At 38.9% G+C, this 19,347-nt stretch overlaps 1 protein-coding gene across 5 annotated transcripts in view; it reads right to left on the bottom strand.

Annotated features, from left to right (window-relative positions):
* The window catches only part of fam184aa (family with sequence similarity 184 member Aa), a 44,116-nt gene that overhangs the window by 4,101 nt on the left and 20,668 nt on the right, over nt 1-19,347 (bottom strand). For 2 of the 5 annotated variants that reach the window (XM_028007597.1, XM_028007600.1), the window contains 11 exons: nt 15,131-15,252; nt 13,964-14,114; nt 9,643-9,757; nt 9,029-9,126; nt 7,911-8,064; nt 7,152-7,279; nt 6,880-7,064; nt 5,360-5,506; nt 5,096-5,213; nt 4,578-4,682; nt 693-1,045 (listed from right to left, as the gene is read on the bottom strand). In XM_028007597.1, the coding sequence (XP_027863398.1) occupies nt 693-1,045; nt 4,578-4,682; nt 5,096-5,213; nt 5,360-5,506; nt 6,880-7,064; nt 7,152-7,279; nt 7,911-8,064; nt 9,029-9,126; nt 9,643-9,757; nt 13,964-14,114; nt 15,131-15,252 (1,676 nt within the window). Of the gene's footprint in view, nt 1-680; nt 1,046-4,577; nt 4,683-5,095; nt 5,214-5,359; nt 5,507-6,879; nt 7,065-7,151; nt 7,280-7,910; nt 8,065-9,028; nt 9,127-9,642; nt 9,758-13,963; nt 14,115-15,130; nt 15,253-19,347 lie in introns of all 5 variants that reach the window. The other 3 variants (XM_028007599.1, XM_028007598.1, XM_028007601.1) reach the window with 3 other exon arrangements.

Raw genomic sequence — 19,347 nt, 5'->3', positions numbered from 1 at the left:
TAGTTGAAGATTGAACGATGCAACTGGTGCCGGTTGGGACATTTAAACTTGCACAAAAAGTGGTCAATGTGTTAACTTTATTCATGTCTTCTAGGACTTCACTTTTTTTCTTGTTATAAACTAATCCTTCATAGGCTTAGTATGATTTTATGTGACAAGCCAACAGTGGAGGACAGATGAATATGGAGGGAAGATGAATGAATGGATGGATGACAAACAGGTAGTTGGTTGACGAAAGGATGGATGGCTAGACTGTGCTATAATTTGTTGCATGGATAGATGGATGACGGATGGTTGGATGATGGGTGGATGGATGACTGATGGATGGAAGGATGGATGGATGTAAGATGATGGTTGATGGATGGATGGATGGATGATAGACAGATTGATGATGACTTTCACTTCACTGCTCGACTCTGTTGCTTTATCACATAAAACCTCAGAATAATCCATAACAACGTAAATAAATGTTAAAAGTCTCAGGAGGAATGAAGCCTCTGTAAAGCGACTGTGTGTTCAGTAAACCTGTAAGCTGCTCAGTGAGAGTTTGGGCATTGAAGACAGAACTAAACGAGACCAGTGATGTCAGAGATGCGGGTGGTGGAGGTGGCGGACGTGAACACATGATCTGTTTGCAGTGAAAACCAAAGTGGAGAGTTGCAGCGGCGGAGGGAACTCACATCATTTCTCACCTCCCACAGCTCTGCAGGCCCTGATGCTGCGCGAGGGGATCCTGAGGAGCATGAGGAGGAGCGAGGCTTGGCATGGGATGGTGTGGGGGATGAGGAAGAGGATGCTGAGGTAGAGGAGAAGAAGAAGGAGGAGGAAGAGGGCTGAACAGTGGCAGGGCTTTCTTATGTCTTGGGAGGGACCTCTGGAGGGAGGAGTGAGGAAGCGCAAAGCGGCCTCCTGGTCCTACCTCTCCCTCCTCCCACCTCCCCTCCTCCTGGCCTTCGTGGCTCATGGTGGGAGGGCTGACGAATCGGAGAGCTGAATGGCTAGGGAAGCTGGTGAGGCGCTGATCTGATTGGCTGCCTGTTTTTGACTACAGACACACAGAGAGGCGACACATGAATGCTGACTAGCTAGATGATTTGGGTTAAATGCTGGTTTAATTGGACTTGACAGCAAAACATTTCTGATTTAAACACAACCTCCGCTCTCATGAGGCGAATCGTCTCAGTAAATGGAATATTTATCTGCTCTTCTAATGCTTTCTAAAGCCTCAGGCAAACTCACAGCTCTGTTCCTCCTTGCTTTTATCAGATTCTCTAAAATTCATGAGCGATAAAAAGGTTTGTGCGAAATTACGATCTTGTTCTTCCCCATCTCCATACAAAAGCACATGAAGACTTGTCACATGTGTGACATGGAAACAAAAACGGCACCAAACTGTGAATGAATGTCAAACTCTGGAGGAAAAAAAAAAGCAAGAGTTAAATTGTCACAGAGAAAAAAATTTGTCAACCTAAAAAAAAATACAGTTGACTAATACAATAATTCAGCATCTAATGCCTTATGTATCACAGGAAGACCAGCTTAGATTCAGAGTTTCTCCTCATTTTTCAAGTCAAAATTCCATAAACTATTTTTGTCTAGGTTTAAGGCTTGAACACAACATATATATATAAATATGAATCTACAGCAGGCGTTTCTACTGTGTCCAACATTCAGTTTGGAACCTGCACTTTTCCAGACGGCTTATAAACCCTAAAAACCGCTAAAACTGGCTGCAAATGCTGCAAACTTTAGTCTTCGCAATTCAGATTTGACAGAGCAGCTCTAGATTACTGATGCTGTCCAGTTTCACATTTGACCCTCATGTTCCCATGTCGATGAGGATGACGCTATGACAACTGTGATGACGGAGCCCAGCTGTTTCTAGTGAGAGATGAAGCAGGAGGAGTTTGAGAGGACCCTCTTTCCCGCCGTTACCGTAGATTCCTCTAAGGTGACGCAAAACCCTCCAACATCTGCTTCGTTTCAGATTCGCTTCTTACAAAATGAATCCAGTTCCTCCTCATCTCATTAATTTTGTGTAATCGAAAGAGGCAGCACAAGGTTTTTACCTCCTGCCATCTGTGATGAGCTCAACATTAATGGTAAGAAGCAGTACGAAGGGGGTGAATTAATCGCCTAATGCATCGTAGCAGTATCGTGAGGAGGCGGGTTGGTTATGGATTTACATAAAGAATAATTTGCTGCATCAGTGAAACTTGATGTAAAATGTAACCCAACCAACATGTGGCTGTACAGTTTGCAGATTATTTTTAAAAACAACCGTCCCAACAGAAACAAATACATGGACGATTCTGGTTACAACATCACAAAATGTGAAGAAGGGCAAAATTTGATTAAAATAGAGAGAAATAATAAAGCAAAGACTGGAATCCAAGCTTCACAAGCAACTCCTTCACTCCAAATTCAGCACAAAATACGAAGAACCAGCTTCAACACCACTCACATTGATAGTCTGTGAGATAAAAGTGGGTCAGAGGCAGGGAATCGGTGTTACCAGCAGCGACGTAGCTAGGATGGCAAAGAGAAAACCTGACAAACGCACCTAAAACTTATCCTACTGGGCCTGGTTGTGATCTTTTGCTTGCTGGGCTTACATGCAGCACCTCAACTGCATTTACTCTCAACTTTCACATTTGGAAAACGGCAAACAACTTACAAAGATGCTGCTTGATTCGCATAAATCAGGTTAAAATCTTCTCGTTTCCTTGCTGCAGCAAAGAAAGCTCTCATAGCTTCATCAAAAATTCTGTGACTTTCTATTACATTTTGGAGGTGGGGGTGTAGTTGAGAAAAAGGAGAATGCATGTTATTCAACACCAGCAGCCCACAGGACGGGGAGGACAGAAAACGAGGAGATGATGAGCTGATGCTGTGACTCGAAATCAAGTGTTATTGTCTCTCAGCGGCATCGGCTGTGACAGCTGTGTGCAAACACATGAAAGGGTGATGAGCAGCTCTGTAAGCCGATATCAGACCTCACGACAGACTTGATGGAAGGATGTGAGCGGGCTTCGCAAAGGCTGCGGGATTCGAAGCAAAACGACGTCAATTTGTGCTTCGCAGTGGAGACGACATGCGGGTATCAAAAGCACAAAAACAAGAAATGAGTGTTTCGTTTTTCTATCAGAGCAGCAGATGAACCTTCAGGCCTTCTCCTGATTTCGCGGCGATCGATTTCAATATAATACAGTAGCTTAATCAATGGAGATGAACTATGATTCTGGCTCCTCTTGTTCCGTGCGGATCAATGGTGGGAATTTATGCTACGTTTCATAATGACAGCCATGGTTCTGGATGATGGAAGGGATCCTGGGAGGACTGCTAAATAAGCCGGGCACACAAAGCGGAGAAATGTGGATGTTTTCCCCTTTTTTAAGTCTTATGGTGAAAAATATTCCGGTGAGTGTTTTTTATTTGCCATCAAATGGTGCCAAAGCCTGAACTGCAGAGATTATAAGCATGTGTTTCTGTGTGTTTTACATTGTGAGTCTCTGACAGACAGTTGAAATTGCAAAGCGTTGAACATCAGTAATTCACTACAAATCTGGACAATTTAAAGGAGAACATAATGAAAAGTTGGCAGATAGAATCTAAGTACAATATAAAGGAATGCTTTATTTTTGTGCTTCTGTATTATGTTGTTGAAAATAAGTCATTTGTAGGTATTCTGTAGGTATTTTGTCACAAATATGTAAAAAAAACAAGTTAAATGAAAAGAAATTAGACAAAACTTTTAACATTTCCTGACATTTTAAAGTCTTTTAAACTGCAAAAGACAAAGAAAGACATGCAGTTTGGTTTTAATAAGGCAGTTGGCTACTTACAGGTATTAATGCAAGAATTAATGCTTTTAAAGCACAAAACACTTTCTGTTAAACTTAGCACAGCTTAATGTGCTTTCAATGTGATAAAAGAGGCGGAGTTAGACCTGTTGCTCCACATGTATCGAAATCAATAAGAGAATTACGTTTTGAGAGGAAAATGTAATTTATACGGTTTGTTTAATGCACATTTTTGTAAGATTCTCTTTAGCTGATTTGTATTTTACAAGATAAAAGTCCTGTTTTTGTGGAAAAAGGTTTTGAGATTATTTATTATGGTTTCGTTTTCTTACATCGCAGTGAGACAAATGGTTTATTGACATAATGAGACAGAATGCTGAGCTTGAATGTTATAAAGAGAAAAGAAAGTGAAGCACACAAACTGCTTTTACAACATAACCTGTTATTAAAACAACAAGGCTTGTTCCATCAGACAAGAGGAGTAAAGTTGTGATAAAATAGAATCACCGCCTGTACAGACACGCTCACTTTCCTTAATATCTCTTATGCAAAATTAGTATAACAATCCTCCACTTTTTTTTTTAGCAATTTCTATTTACCAAAGTGCAATAACTATGCTCAGAATAATAATATCAAGTAAATCTTTTCATAATTAATTTCAAATTTTCCTCGACTATCCTGACTTGGAGAACACCAACTCCATACTTTTCCATTATTCATAGCGACTGTAGTTTATCTGATTTCCTACGAGGGGAACGTGAAGAGAGTGCTCACCTTGATAAGAGGATTGATGACACCAACGTTGGCACTGGAATTGAAGACCTTGTTGAAGCCCGTCTCTCTGTTCACCAACTCCAGCTGGTAGAACTTCTTGTCATCCTGAAGCAACAGGTTTGACGTTACAAAGAATCCAAACTCTTACCACCATCAATTAGTCTTAACTCCTTCAAAAATTACTACCATTACAGCCAAGTAGAGTACTTTTAAAACCCTCTGTATGGTGCCGGTTTGTTAGGTCTACTAGCTATAAAGAATATTTATACATACTTATCACAAGTATCATGAGCAGCAAGTTTAAACCCAATTGAAATAAAGCTGAAAAGATGACATTTAACTATAAATACATGCACAAAGGACTCGGTTTTCTTTGTCATTCAGATGTTCATCTTTTAATTTTTTATATTTTAGGAATATAGCCAGCAAACCCTAACTTTGTTTCTGTTTTATTCAGACTTGTAAAATGATAAAAAGCTCATTCAGAACTTTTCCAGACTGCTACAATGTCTACTCACGACGAGTTTCTTGACCAGAGCTTCTCTTTCTGTCACCATCTCTCTGAGCTCTGCGATGAGATGCAGATCTTCCGGTCGGCTTTCTCTGTTTCTCAACTTCTCCTCCGTACCCTCCAACCTGCGCACGAAGGAAACACACAAGCCAAAAAAAAAAAAAAGAAAAGAAAAAGAAACATTTAAATACAACAAACTTTGCCTCTAAATAAAAACCAGCTCTGAACAGACAGGTAACCGCCATGATGGAGGAGAGCTATTGTGACTTACAGGATTTGCAGAGCAGAAATCTTGTCTTTGAGAACCTCCTGGGCCTTGTTGAAGTCAGCCAGCATAATCTGAACCTCTCTGTGATGAACCACTTTCAGCTCATCCAGATCCCTCTCGTGCCTCTTTATGAGGTCCTGTTCATGCGCTCTGTGGCGGAGGCGGATATGGTTCAGCGTTAGCCCCAGAAATAAGGCACAGATTTGCTCGAGCAAAGTTTACACTTCATAATAGGGATTTATCCACCGTTATGATATTTTGGTCGATCTAATTTAACTAAACTCCAGCTGGGGAACAATTACCACGTTTTATTTAATCTTACTGGGCGACAGCAGATGTGCAGCTGCAAACTGAATTTGGCTGGAAGGTAAAGGAGCTGGAGCGAATTTAGTCACTCTGAGCTTAAAAGAAGTGGTAACCATGGCTACTGTGTCAGGGTATTAATTTGCCTGTCTGCAATTTGAGCAAAAAAATAAAAAAATAAATGGCGTAGTCACATATGGCAGAAGAGGCTGAATTACTGAAGGCAGGTTAATAACACAGACTGCTGAGCATTGCTTGACCATTAGTGTCTGAAAAGTCTTTAAATAATTTGTGCTTTCAGAGCAGCAGCCAGCTGCACAACATGCGCAAAAAAAAATCATTAAAAGAGTATTTATGATATCAAACAAGCACCATTTAGTGCTTAAAGATGGATAATAGCTGTATTATATATATTTATCTCTTGCCTCTCATACTCGATTTAACCTGTGTCGTGTTTTAATGTCAGCCTGCAGCTTTAGACAGACTGCTGGAATCACTTCAGGAGATTTTCGGCTGGATACTAACTTTTGTTTTTCTTTTTCAAGGATTTCATCAATCGTTCAGTCTCTGTGTTGAAAATCTGGAGTTATTCTGTTCGTCCTTGCTCCTCAGCCAAACATGAGTATTTTTGTTGTGTCTAGCCACGGTAAAAAGAAAAAAAAAACACTACAAGGACATCTAAACTTTGTTTTCGACAGAGCAGATTCTCTTTAATTGAAGACAGGTGGGTACAAAGAAAGACTCAAAACTGGGGTTTAATTTTATGTTGCTTCGATAAACGTTAAGTAGAAAATTTAGATTTTTCCCTCCGATTTGGTTGTTTTTCACAGCGTTTGTATGAAATTAAAGCCGGAACAAGTTCTGAAATTATTCCCAGTTTTTCCACACAAAAACTTTTCATTTTAATGAGGGCACGTTTGGGTTTTATATGTTTTCTGTGCAAACAGAAGGAACATGTTTTGAAGTTGAAGCTTCATAAAAAAAAAGATCAGAAACCCAGCGTTCATTTACTTCTTTTCCTGCTGTAATTAAGACCTGGAGTTTCAAAGCATCTCTGGATGCTGTGTTCTTCAGATAATTACTCCCCTATGATTTGTGTTCGAATTTCTGTTTTACAAACTGGGTCAGTTAGTGTCGAGTCACTCCTCGGCTAACACGACGATGCACTTTTTAACCAAACATATGATGGCGACTGCCAGGTGACCTGCAGGAGTTTCTACCTTATCTGATGGTTGGCGTCGCTGCGAACTCGCAGCACCTCTTTGCCCTTTATCTCCAGCTCTCTGGTCAGAGTGTCGATGGTCTCGTTAAGAGAGTGGATTTCGTGGTCCAGATCGGTGATGCGGTTGCTACGGGAACACAGCTCGGCCTGCAGGTTGGAGATGCGAACCAGGAGTTCTTGCTCCTGAAAAGTAAAACAAGCAGATCGATTCTGTCAAACGAACACTTCCGGACGAATCCGGGAGGTCCGAACAGAAATGTTCACGGTTACCTGCTGGTGGCTGTGCTCCATCGCCTTCTCCAGTTCCCTCTTAGCTGCGTTGTTTTCCTTGAGGTGGATCTGCTTCAGGTGCTCGATGGCCGTGGCGTGGAGGTGGTTCAGTTCTGCTCGGAGAGATGCTGCCAGACAGATGTAAACAGAGATAAAGTCAAGGATCAAATGATCTAAGTGTGATGAAAAGCAGCTGCTTTAAGAGATCAAACCACAACTTGCAGGTAAAATCAACACCTAAAACAAAAAATAAATAAATAACTCTGCTCCCTGTTGATTAAATAATCTACAAGACAAACCATTCTCCTTTGGAGATGCAGAATTAATGAAAAACAGTCTTTAATCAGAATTAAAGCTGATTAGAGACTCCTACATACAGAACATAGTGATTTCCACACCTTCCATCCCAACACACGTGCACTATTCCAATCAGGAGAGTAATAAAAGCAAATCAAGTCACTAAAATGTATATATTTTTAACTTTTCCACTGTGCCACAGTCTGGCTGTGCTCCTCTTCAGCTGTAGTTGAGGAAAAGGAAAATAAGGTGGATTCTTTGATAATATCTGAGCACACAGCAGGTGAAAACTTCAAACAAATCACAGGCGATATAATCCGAGCACATACAGAAACATCCTGAGTCAAAGTGGAAACAGTTCAGTGGATTAAAACTGTCCTGAATATAAACACTATCATCGTGGTGAGACAAAAACTAATCAAAGCCAAAAGTGAAGTTTTAAAAGGGAAGTGCTCTTTTTACCCAGCTTCGCTTTCCCCTCGTCCTCCAGTTCAAATCTGAGCGTCTGCAGCTCCTGCTCTGACTGCTGCCTGAGGATTTCCAGGGTTCTCCTGTGGGCCTCCTTCAGAGCATGGACCTCCTCCCTCTGCTCCTGCTTCAGACGCTCCTCCAGAGCCTGCAGAGGGCAGAGAAGAAACGCTAAGGTCGAAAATCAAAGTTGAGACTCTTTGTAATTGTGACTCACAGAGATGAAGCCGCAGCTCAAATAAGATCAATTTCATAACCCATTTACATAAATGAGCATTTGCTATTACACAGTCTCTACAAGGACAAACTAAACTATAAAACAGACATCTGGCACATCCTTATCTGCTGTTTTTTATTTTATTTTATTCTCCAAAAATACCCAGTTACTCCTAATGTTCAGTTTACTGGCAGATTTTTATTTAAAATCTCCTTACATGTTCGCTGTGACCTTGTTTCTAGGGTTCTTGGGAGACGAACAGGCCCACAGCATGACACATCCTACACTGTACTCCAAAGTAGGCATGTCACATTTATACTTCAGGTAAAATATATTTTTAAAAATACCTCAGTAACATTCATTTTTAGGATTTGGGCACCAATAAATACCCAACTGGTGATTCTCCATTGAGGGTTGCCAAATGCAACATGAATATTTGTCTTCATTTCATTAAAAAACACTAAAGCACGGGGAAGCGTCTCCCTTATTCAGCCTGTAGCTGTTTGCACAGAATCTCCTACTGAAGCTGTTTCCCATAGCTGCTCCACACAAACACAATCATGACACTTTAACACTAAACTGGGAAAAAAAGTAAAAAAAATTGCAAAAGCAGCAGCGACAATTACACCCTCCAGACAGAAAGAGGTTTTAATTTCCTCTCAGAAGGAAATTACTTCGGGTTGATATCATTCACTGGAGGCCTCTTGAGGCAACCAATTAAGCTGGATGCCAGCTAATCTTTTTTTTCTTACTCTCATAAATGGGATTTACCTTCTCCTGATTTTTGCTGATTACAGATAGAAGAGGTGCAGCAGCTGCTGCGAAGGGCAGCAAGAGCTTATTTGTGTGAAATGTGGTCTAAAGGTATCTCTGTGTGTGTGTGGGAGCGTCATACTCTGATCTGGTGCTGTCGGGCCTCCTCCATGGTGCTGAGGGCGCAGCAGTGGGCCTCCTGCAACCGATGCTCCCTCCTCTGATGTTCCCTCTGCATCTCTGCAGATGGAAAACGGGAAACGTTTCGGTTTCTGTCAGCAGTTAGCGTCACAAAGCAACACGGCCGAAAGGACGAAGATTTAACATGATGGGGACATTTTATATTTCACTACATCATAACCATAAACTTCGATATGAGGGCTTTATGTGATAGACCAACATAAAACTTATTTATGTGATATTTGAATTTGTAATTTGTATACCACACTTTTCAGATAATATTTTCAACATTTTTTAAAAATTGTGATTTTCTTTCCACTTCTTTGATCACATAAGAATCACACCAAATGTTGAACTTGTTGCTCGTAACATGTAATCAAGGGAAATGAAAATATTTGCAAAACATTATTTTGCATTTTAAACTTTGATGGATGCTTTATTTTTCAAATTTTTCTGTTTTTCTGGAAAAATGACTCCAGCTGATATGTGGGATGAAAGTTTGCGCGCGTTTAGTGTTTCGCTTAACTTACAAAGGTAAATAAATAATCTTGAAACTAAGACGGTTTTCAGACAAACCTTTAAGCTGTTGGCTCAGCAGCTCCCTCTCCTGGTTGAATTGAGACTGCAGCTGCTGGAGAGCGGACTGAGACTGTGACAGCTGGAGCTCCAGGGACTGTTTCAGGAGCGATATCTGCACAAAAAAAGGAACACAAAACATATTTAATGCCTGAAATAGAATTAACAGAAATTATAGATAGGAAATACCTCTAATATATGGAGCAAATATGCTAACTCTGAACTTCTTTGGTGCAGAAAAAGGCCTGATTTTTAGAAAATGTAGAGCAGCTCCTTTAAATAGATCAACATTTTTGTGATTCGCTCCTGCACCTGATAATCCTCATCAGAGATAGTCCAGATTTCTGACACTGATGTTGATAGACGCATAGATTAGAGCTAAAAGCTGGGATTTGAAATGCTCTTCATATTGCTCTAACAGCCAGTCGGAGGAGCAGCGTTATCGCAGTTACCTGAATAACAAGCCAAGTGGGGTTTTTTGTGCACAAACAGCTTGGTTTGACGAGATGCTAGCAGCTCTGACTGGCAAGAGTTTCTGAGAGAGTCGGCTCTGTTTCCTCAGCCGCCGGATATTAAATCCCCGGCAGGATTTATCGGTGTAGAAGTACAAGAGCAGAGGCTGTAAGGTAAGATGGATTTAAAATGAGAGGATGGGGGAAATTAGGATTGAGAAGACGTTTGTGAGCTTCTTCACTGGCTGAAGATTTAAAGACGAGCAGCCATCTGACTTGCTCGCCTTACAAAAAGTCCTTCGAATTCACAGGGAGAATAAAGCAAATATGTTCGGCAACCTCCGAGCTTCTGGTTTATAATTAAACACACTCTAGAGCACAAACACCCACACACACACACACGCAAGCTGCAGCCTGGGGTGAGACTCTGGTAATTAAAATATCTTAATGAAAAAGATGTCATTATAGATAATCATGGCACATCCAGCCATGCCTGCAACACTGGAAGACTTTCATGTTCTCTAAATAACTTCTTTTAACACTGAAACACACATAGCTGAGATGGCAGAAGGAAAGAAGGATAGAAGAAAAGAAGGAAGCAACGTAGAAAGTAAAGGGACATAGGTTAGGAAGAAAGCAAGGAAGGAATATTTAGACAATGGGAAAGGGAAATATGGCTTTGAAATAAGAAGAAAATATGCAAATCCACCTTGGTTAAGATTCAAACACCTAACTTTCAAGCTCCAAGGCAACACTTGAAACCAGATTTAACCTAAATCTGCCTTAGGCTAAATATCCTAAACAACTATTATTAGCATGTAAACTTTTGACCCAGTGTGTCAGCGAAATCTCCCAACAAATTCAAACTTGTACAGCAATCCCTTACTTTTAAAAATCCCTAGAGTCAAAGGTTGTAATATACATAAGCAATGGTACTATTGCTGCATCAAAACCCAAAACGAATGTGATTTATTCATGCTGGATGTAAACATCAACCTGACTCATCATGTTATGGAGTCTCCATGGAAACCGTTGGTGAAATGAACAGCATAAAAGGAAGTCGGGGTTGCGAGTTCAGCCTGCCACACGTGGGCATCACTGATGTAAAAGCACAGCTAATTAACTCCTGGAACAATTAATTAGTGAACGGAATCAATAGTGCAGAGAGATAAATCCTCAAATGTAGATCATGTGAAGACGGGAGCCTGATTTAACAAATAAGAGCCAACAGCTCATGTCGTCATGAGGTTATTTTTGCCTTAAAGGACTCTCTGAGTTCTGCTGGTGTTTCTGCGGAGCTGCAACTAGGTCAATACAGTTAAGATCACTGCACCCACCACACGATACAATATTTATATCCAGTCTGAAAGTGCATTGTACAATTTGTTTGCAGCTAAGAGGAAAGCTGCAAGACAGAAGTCGAGCATTTCTCTCTCTCTCTCTCTCTCGTGGTGTTTAATTAATGCTCGAGTAGACATGAGCGGTGTTTACATCTGGATTTAAAACGTACTTTGGAAATCTTCGTGGATAAGCAGCAGAAATCTCCCACCTGGCTCGGTGAAAGCAAACGACATCTCTCCGACGGCTTTCTTGTTTGATCCGTGCATGAATGGAGGCTTGAAAGCAAGACGGCAGCTTAGTGCGCGGCTGTCAACAACTGTCAACGCGACGCAACGGATGAGCACGTTTCCCTCAACTGGGCGTCGAGTCGGAGCGTCTCGTTTCTGGCTGACGAGCAGAGCGCAGAGCAGAGGCCAGCTGCTACGCGGGCCGCAAACACAACAACCAGATCGACTGTAGCTTCACAGAATCCGAGATGTAAACAGGATGAGTAATTAATGTCATCAATAATTGATTTTACAACAAGCAACACCAAAATCTGTTTAGTAACGATTAAATCAAGCAAGAAAACTCTCAACCGAAGCTAAATAGTCCTAAATAGTCAAAGTACACTGTATGGCACAGATAGAAAGGTTTATGTTTAATGAACTGAATATTAATGAAACTAACTTAAACATAATTTTTATGGTCTAATCTAATCTTGTTTTCAGAGTGAGAAAAGTGATTTAAAGCCCTGCAACCATTTTTCATTCACCAGAAATGAAATTTTATTTCTATATAGATTATAGATAAAAAGGGTCTATTTCTTCAAGTCATTTTCCAATCTTTGACATGAAAGTTTATATTTCGTTTACTCCTATTTGATCTGCAAAATATATTTTATTCATACACAAAAATGCCAAAAGGACCAAAAGCTGGCAACAGAAATCATCAGGAGGAGAACACAATATCCTTCAGACAGGACAAACATCTTTCAGTTTCTATTTATAAAACGATAATTAAATTATTTAGCGTTTTTATAGTAAATGCTCAATGCAAAAAGCAACATCGAGTTTGTCTGAAGTAGGCTTTGAAGTTCAAATTTACAGAAATCCTCGACCAAAAACAAAATGACAAATGGAAAGAAATGTGTGTGTTTTGCAAATGATCTATATCCTAAGATGGAATTTTTCTGCAATATACTGAAATTGTCCAAAAAAACTAACTAAAAGCAATCTTTTGTATGGCTTTCTGCAAAATAAAACAATTGCCCTCAAGTGTTCGATTGTTCTTTAACAGAAGTTGAAATTGTGCTCGTCAAATATTTATCTGGTGGCAGGCAGCATTGTGGTAAAATCCAGACGTGCCTCTTTCAAGTCTCTGCTGTGACTCAGTGGAGTTCTGAATTACCCAGAGGCAGCGTGCGTCCCAGGAACAGTGACGCCAGTCAGAGGAGGAAATAGTCGTCCCTCTGAAAAAAACGACCCCAACACCTCCAACCGTCCTTCCTCTGCTAATTTTAAATTCTAATAAGAAAGCAAAACAGCAGCTGCAGGGATTCGAGAAAACGAATACACTATCAGTTTCAAACACACACACACACATGCAAACTCCAGGTCTTCTTTAGGATAACATGCAGCATGCATATGCATATCCTCACAGAGCTAAAAACATGTTGCTTTGGCAAAGAAAAAGTTATAAAAACAAGGTTTTATACATCGCTGTGAGCGAAGAAGAGTAAACTTGAAACAACAAATTAAATCCCTCATTTTTCTAACTAATTTATTGCTGCTTTGACAGTTGCTGGATGTAAATGACAAAACTGGAGTTAATAACGTCACTAGCAGAACGGGAAGCCTGTGAATGTGAGATTTGTTGCATGTCTGTCTCCTCTGACAGGCCATTCTGCCTCAGCCTGTCAACAGACCGCGACATCAAGTGGCACCGTCACTCACAGACGCTCCCAACGAGGCAGAGGGGTCAAAGGTTATCGCTTTGTTCAGAAAAACCAAAGAAAAGATCAAGAAATCCATCCTCCCACTCCCATCTGGTCCAAATTTAGCTTTCTATTTCCAGCAGCCCTTCACCCTGTCTACATTTGTTCCTTATAATCATTTTTTGCTGCAGAAACAAAATCCAATTTTTGTGGTTCATATGAAGCTAATTTCTTTTTTAAAACCTTAAAACCTAGGCTTTCGTACTTTATTCAGTGTGGAATAATTCACTGCCCACTTTTTCAGGGAAACCAGAGCTCAGTGTCAAACGTCTGGCTTTTATTTTATTTTGGTTCAGATTTAAATTGCAATCATTTGAGGTTTTCTTCGTGTTCTGAGAAAATGAAATGGGAGCGATAGAGAGTTGGTTTGTTTCTAATGTTTCCTCAAATCAACTTGCTCATTGTTTCACTTTTATCGTTTCCTGCAGAGATATTTTCCATTTGAGTTTCTTTTGGGAATTTAGAGGCAAAAATGCAGAAGAGTAGGGGTCACGACCTTAGACTTTATAACATTTCATTAAGCCTGAGTGAGTTTAGTGCCACCATGTTTTACCTGCTCCAGCAGATCTTCCACTTTCCTCTGCCAGGCTTCTCGTGACGCCATCAGCTCCAGCTCCTTCTGTTGGGAAAGCCGACTGAGAGCCGCCTGTTTGTCGGCTTCGTACTCCTCGCTCAGGTCCTCCTTCAACAAACGCACTTCCTCCCTGAAGAATGGCGTGGAAATACTTCATATAGAAACATTACACACAGAGTGACATTTTTTTAGCTCATTTTGATGATTGTGACTTGTAGCTCAAAATACAGATTTTTCTTCCACTGGACTTTCCATTAGTATCCTTGGATACATTACATACAATAACATTCCTGTATTAAAAATCCCCGTCTGTTGGTCTTAAGTGACTTTTTTAACTTTTGGAGAGATTAAATTGGGTTTTTCAGAAATAAAGTCTAAAATATTTAACGAGTTTTTTTTATTAGTTTCAGTTTCAATTGAATTACTGAAACAAATTAGGTTTTTAGCGATACTGTACACTTATGACGTAATATTAGTGCCAAACTGAGGGAAAAAAGAAACAAAAAACATAAAATTACAAGAATAAATTCATGAAATGACAAGAATAACGCCATATCATGAAAATAAAGTCATAGTATAGTGAGAATGTACTTGTACAATAATAGTCATAATATTACAAGAACGAAGTTAAAATACCAGAATCAAGTTCTATGAGAATAAAGTCATAATTATATGAAAATTAAGTCATAATATGGGAATAAAGTCATATGAGAACGAAGTAAACTTTTTCTCGTAATACTACGACTTATACTATTACAAGTTGTAGTAGTGTTACTCGTATAATGCAAAAAATAATGTATTAATTTTGACTTTATTCTCGTAATAAAAAAAAGCTTTATCCGCCGAACGAAATTATTGAGATGCGTCTGTGTTAATATTCTGTGCTTGTGTGTTTATTCTCCAGCTGGCATAAGGCGATCTGCAAATATTTCATCAGTCTGGAAAATTAGGAGTTTGTTTTTATTCCGTCTCATTAGTAGCCGTCCGTTCTTGGGCAAGAAGCTGTCGACCTCTGATAATAAGGATGACCGTAGCAGGAGGGTGAAGAGCGACAGACACGAATTAGAAAACAAATAGAAAAATCAAAACGAGACAGATGAGACCGACAGGCTGACAGGGATGAGATGGGATTCGTTTCCTCCTCACCGCAGAGCATCTCTCCACTTCTGATCCAAGTCATCTGCCATCTTGTCAATCTTCTGTTTCTCCTCCGTGCGGATGGCCATCACCCTGGCATCATGCTGCTGCTTCTGGGTCTCAATCTCCTCCTATGAACACAAACGGGGGAAATTCAGCTGCATTCTTGTATCTTTCTTTTCTGAATTAAGCAGAAGCAGCTTTTTAAAAAATAAAATAAAATTCTGCCGGGCGACGCAAGCCACCTGAACCTCCACATCCATTTTTATAGTGCTGGCTTTGATGCAAACTTCATCAGGTCAGTCATTTCCAGCAGCTGAAGAGGATTCAGAGCTTATGTGCTGATGAGCTCATTATAAACCTTTAAATGCTCTTATTTTTAGCTGCGAGGGGAAGCGCTGCTTGAGTGGGTAAATCCAAACTCTGCTGCTTCGGAGAACTAATTATGACGGGATGACATTTTACATTTTGCTGCATCTAAATTTCACTTTTAGGATACAGAAAAAGACATAAAAACAAGAAACCTATAGCAGAGAGGCTTGAAAATGATTCTTTCTGCATAGATGCATTATATGCTTGGAGAAAGTCCGTTATGGAGACATGCTGACGTCATCTCTGTGTGCTTGTTGTTTTTTTCCTCTTTTCCACGAGCTCAGCTGTTTTAAGTTAAACTAGCTCTTTATCGTGATTGGAATCATTTGGAGAGTTACTGCAGCAATTAATAATGCATAGTCATTTTATTTTCCAGAAAAGCTGTTCTCACTCCAGAGTTTGTGTGTTTGCATTTATCTCCTGATTAGAAGGAGTCATCACTAAACCATTGCTACAATTATGCATGTGTTAAAATTTTTTCCCACCCATTTCTTACTTGAGAAGGTCGTTAGCTTAATTACTACTCTGACAACACCGTCGGAGCAGTAATTAAGCCAAAACTGCACAAATATATATGTATATGTACATTTTGCATTTAAGATAAAAAAATAATTTTGCAAGGAATAAAATTATTTATATGGAGTTCTTAGTGTATTTCTAATATTGTATTAAAAAACATAAAAAATCTGCAGAATGTGAAAATTGTTTACATCTGATTAATCCTCTGAACAATCAATAGTATAATCCATTACTAAAATAATCGCTAGCTGCAGTCACACTCTGGACCACGTCCGATATGTTCAGCTTTATCTCTTTCTTTTTGACGTCACTACTTGCGTTTTCATTGACTTATGCAGATGCACAATTTGACTTTTCCGAAATACATTCCCCTGATAAAAACACGGCACTTTTGAAAAGACTCTCGTTTATCAATAAAAAGTTTTGGAACAAGAATGAGGTGTGTATTTTTAGCCACATCGAAATTGGTTTATTTGGTAAAACTGAAACACTTTTTTCACGTCACACGAGTCACGTGATCAACAACCGGAATTTGTCATCGGCGCAAACAATGAAGACGACAACAGGAAGTAGTTGGAGGATGATGTTTTTTTAATGAATTATCGCGTGAACGAACTTATTCATGTGGGATTTTAATTGCATTTCGTACTTAATGGAAACAACATAATTGCAAAATTGCGTTTTTTTGAAATATTACAAAGTTTTGTGTACATTTGTAATGACAACGCAGCTACTGTCAGCATCCAAGCCAATCACTTTAGTTGCTTTTGGACCAAGAGGGTTCAAATTTAAAAATAAATGATTTTTCAGTTCATCCTACAGAACCAACCAGCTTTAGTCCCCACAAAACAAAAGCATGTTCTAATTTTAAAGTTAATCTGGCCCCAGTCGATTTTGTGCTTTTGTCTAAAATACAATGAGCTAAAAAACGAATAAAAGGTAAAATCCTGCGTTCAGCTCTGCCAAATCCCTTCCTTTATATAGACACAGGCACTATGAAGACAGAAAAACAGGCCACTGAAATTTCAGCTAATTGTTGCTTCTCATTTCATCTCTCCCTCTTCATTCTCTCCGTTGCAATCCACATATCCCTCATTTACTTTTTCATTCAAGCAGCAGGAAAATTATTATAATGGAGTAAAAACGCACTATGGTATCGATGGTCAGAATTAGCATTAAAATATACAGTCTGTCCTCTGTAAACAGCACGTTCCCCACTAAATATATGCTCACAGGGCTCGCACCGACAGAGTTCCTTTCAGACACGCGGCCACTCAACTCATAATAGCTTCATCATCATTATCCCACAGCTGGACTTCAGCGCAGCACTTGTTTCTTTCATTTCCTCCGGTTCTGCTTTCCAAATGTGTTTCAGTCCTCCCGCTTCCCCACTTTTCAGTCCCCTCTTTTTCGCATCTGAGAACCGAGAGACTTCCCCTACCCATCATCTGCAAACTCACTGAATGTCTGCGAAGCGAAGTTTGAATCAAATCAGCGGTAGAGGGGTGAAGGAGAAGTTCAAGGAAGCGGCGGCGCTTCTCAAGGGTTACAAGGTGCATGTCCTGGTCTACATTTGTTGGATTAAACTTGATAAAACTACACAAATAATTAATACAACAGTGAACTTTGATATTAATAATTCTGCCTTGTGCAACTTGCACAAAATGTCCACTTTATTAAATGTTTCTCATCATCAGTCATTTTAGCAGCAGACCAAAGCTTTTCTAATATTTTACAAAATATTACTAAGTTTGCCAACAATTATGCATCTATAATAAAATTATAGATCCAAGATAGAGGTGTAGGCAAATAACTGGTGCTACAAATATTTTATTAGTCTGAGTTTTATTGCTTTCAAATCTGAAGGAGGGATTTGGTGTGACAAAGGAAAGAAGAAGGGAAGAAAGAAGGAAAGAAAGGAAACAGGATGAAGTGATGCAAGGAAATAAAAGAAGTAGGAAGGAATGAAAATGAAAGAAAGAAGAAATTACACAAGTCTTTTTGCACACTATTATTATTATTTTACATACTTATCCAGATCTGGAACATATTTAAATTAAAATTAAATTACAAATTTAGCAGCGATTCTACAAAACACAGTTTTGAGATTCATAAAAGCTTAATTCTGTTTTTAGTGGAAGAATCTGTGCTGATGTTTTATGTGAGAGAGATACAGCCATGGGAGACTTTAGAGGTCAGGATTGGAGAGATTTCTCAGATTTTCTTAGTGGAAAATCTCATATACAGGGTTGTTCCAGCGGATTTCTCCTTCTATGAACTCCAAATCACAGATATCCAAGTGTGGCACTTTGATATAACAATATATTTCTTTTTCTGCTGTTGTAGAAAAACATATTATTTACATATTATTGATTATCCTGAACTTGTAGGTCGAAATATTGATACGATAGAGCAACACATTTTACATACGTGTGCAAAGAAGAACAGAATCACACTAAACAGAGTTAGAACTAGTTACATTTTAAAAAGATACTTTAGGAATATTCTTATTACGCCGTTCTTTTTACTTTTACTTTAGGAATTTAGTTATAAAGTACTGCTACTCTTACTTGAGTAAAGTTTCAGTAAGCTTTTGCTCTGTAAGTTCAGTAAATGAAAAAAAACAACAATAACGCTGTTTAAAGAAAATCACCAGACATATCTGCAGTTTTTGTTAAAGTTTCATAAATTTTATATTGAAAGAAACTGATGAGAAAAAATTCTTATTTTGCCTAATTTTGTTATTGTGTAATTATGTTATAGATATGAATTATTTTCATTTTGGTCTTTGAAGTACCTACATTTTCACATAACTCCCAGCTGAAATAAGCCTGACCTCTGACCTCAGACCTGGGCCTCTTCAGATCAAGACTCAAGACATATATGTTCAAAATGGCTTTTAATACTATGTAGCATGACTTTGTTTTTCTTTTGTTTTATGCTCTTTTATTCCTTGTGTTTTATACATTTTATCTCATGCAAAGCCCTTTGATTTACCTAGTGGTAATTGTACAAATAAATGTATTTATTTATTTTATATTTTGGTCTTTCTGTGTCTGTAATTTTTAAATATTAAATGACTAATGTTTTGATCAGTTTGAGCAGCCTTTTTACCCAATACTTCTTTTACTCTTACATGTGTAATTTCTTGGATGACTCCTTTTTTACTCTTACTCAAGTACAATTTTTGGGAACTTTACCCACTTCTGATATTAAAATTTGAATTTAAGTGTTACTTTGCAGGTATGCATGACATAAAAATAAAATGTTCTGATGTACATTTACATGAGAATACCAAAAGTGAGTAAAAACCATGAAAATCAGGAACGTCTGGA

This window comes from Xiphophorus couchianus, chromosome 22, assembly GCF_001444195.1.
Source record: "Xiphophorus couchianus chromosome 22, X_couchianus-1.0, whole genome shotgun sequence".
In the NCBI taxonomy this organism is placed as follows: Eukaryota; Metazoa; Chordata; class Actinopteri; order Cyprinodontiformes; family Poeciliidae; genus Xiphophorus; species Xiphophorus couchianus.
Note: the sequence above shows the minus strand (reverse complement) of the source record. Positions and strands in the feature narration are given on the sequence as shown.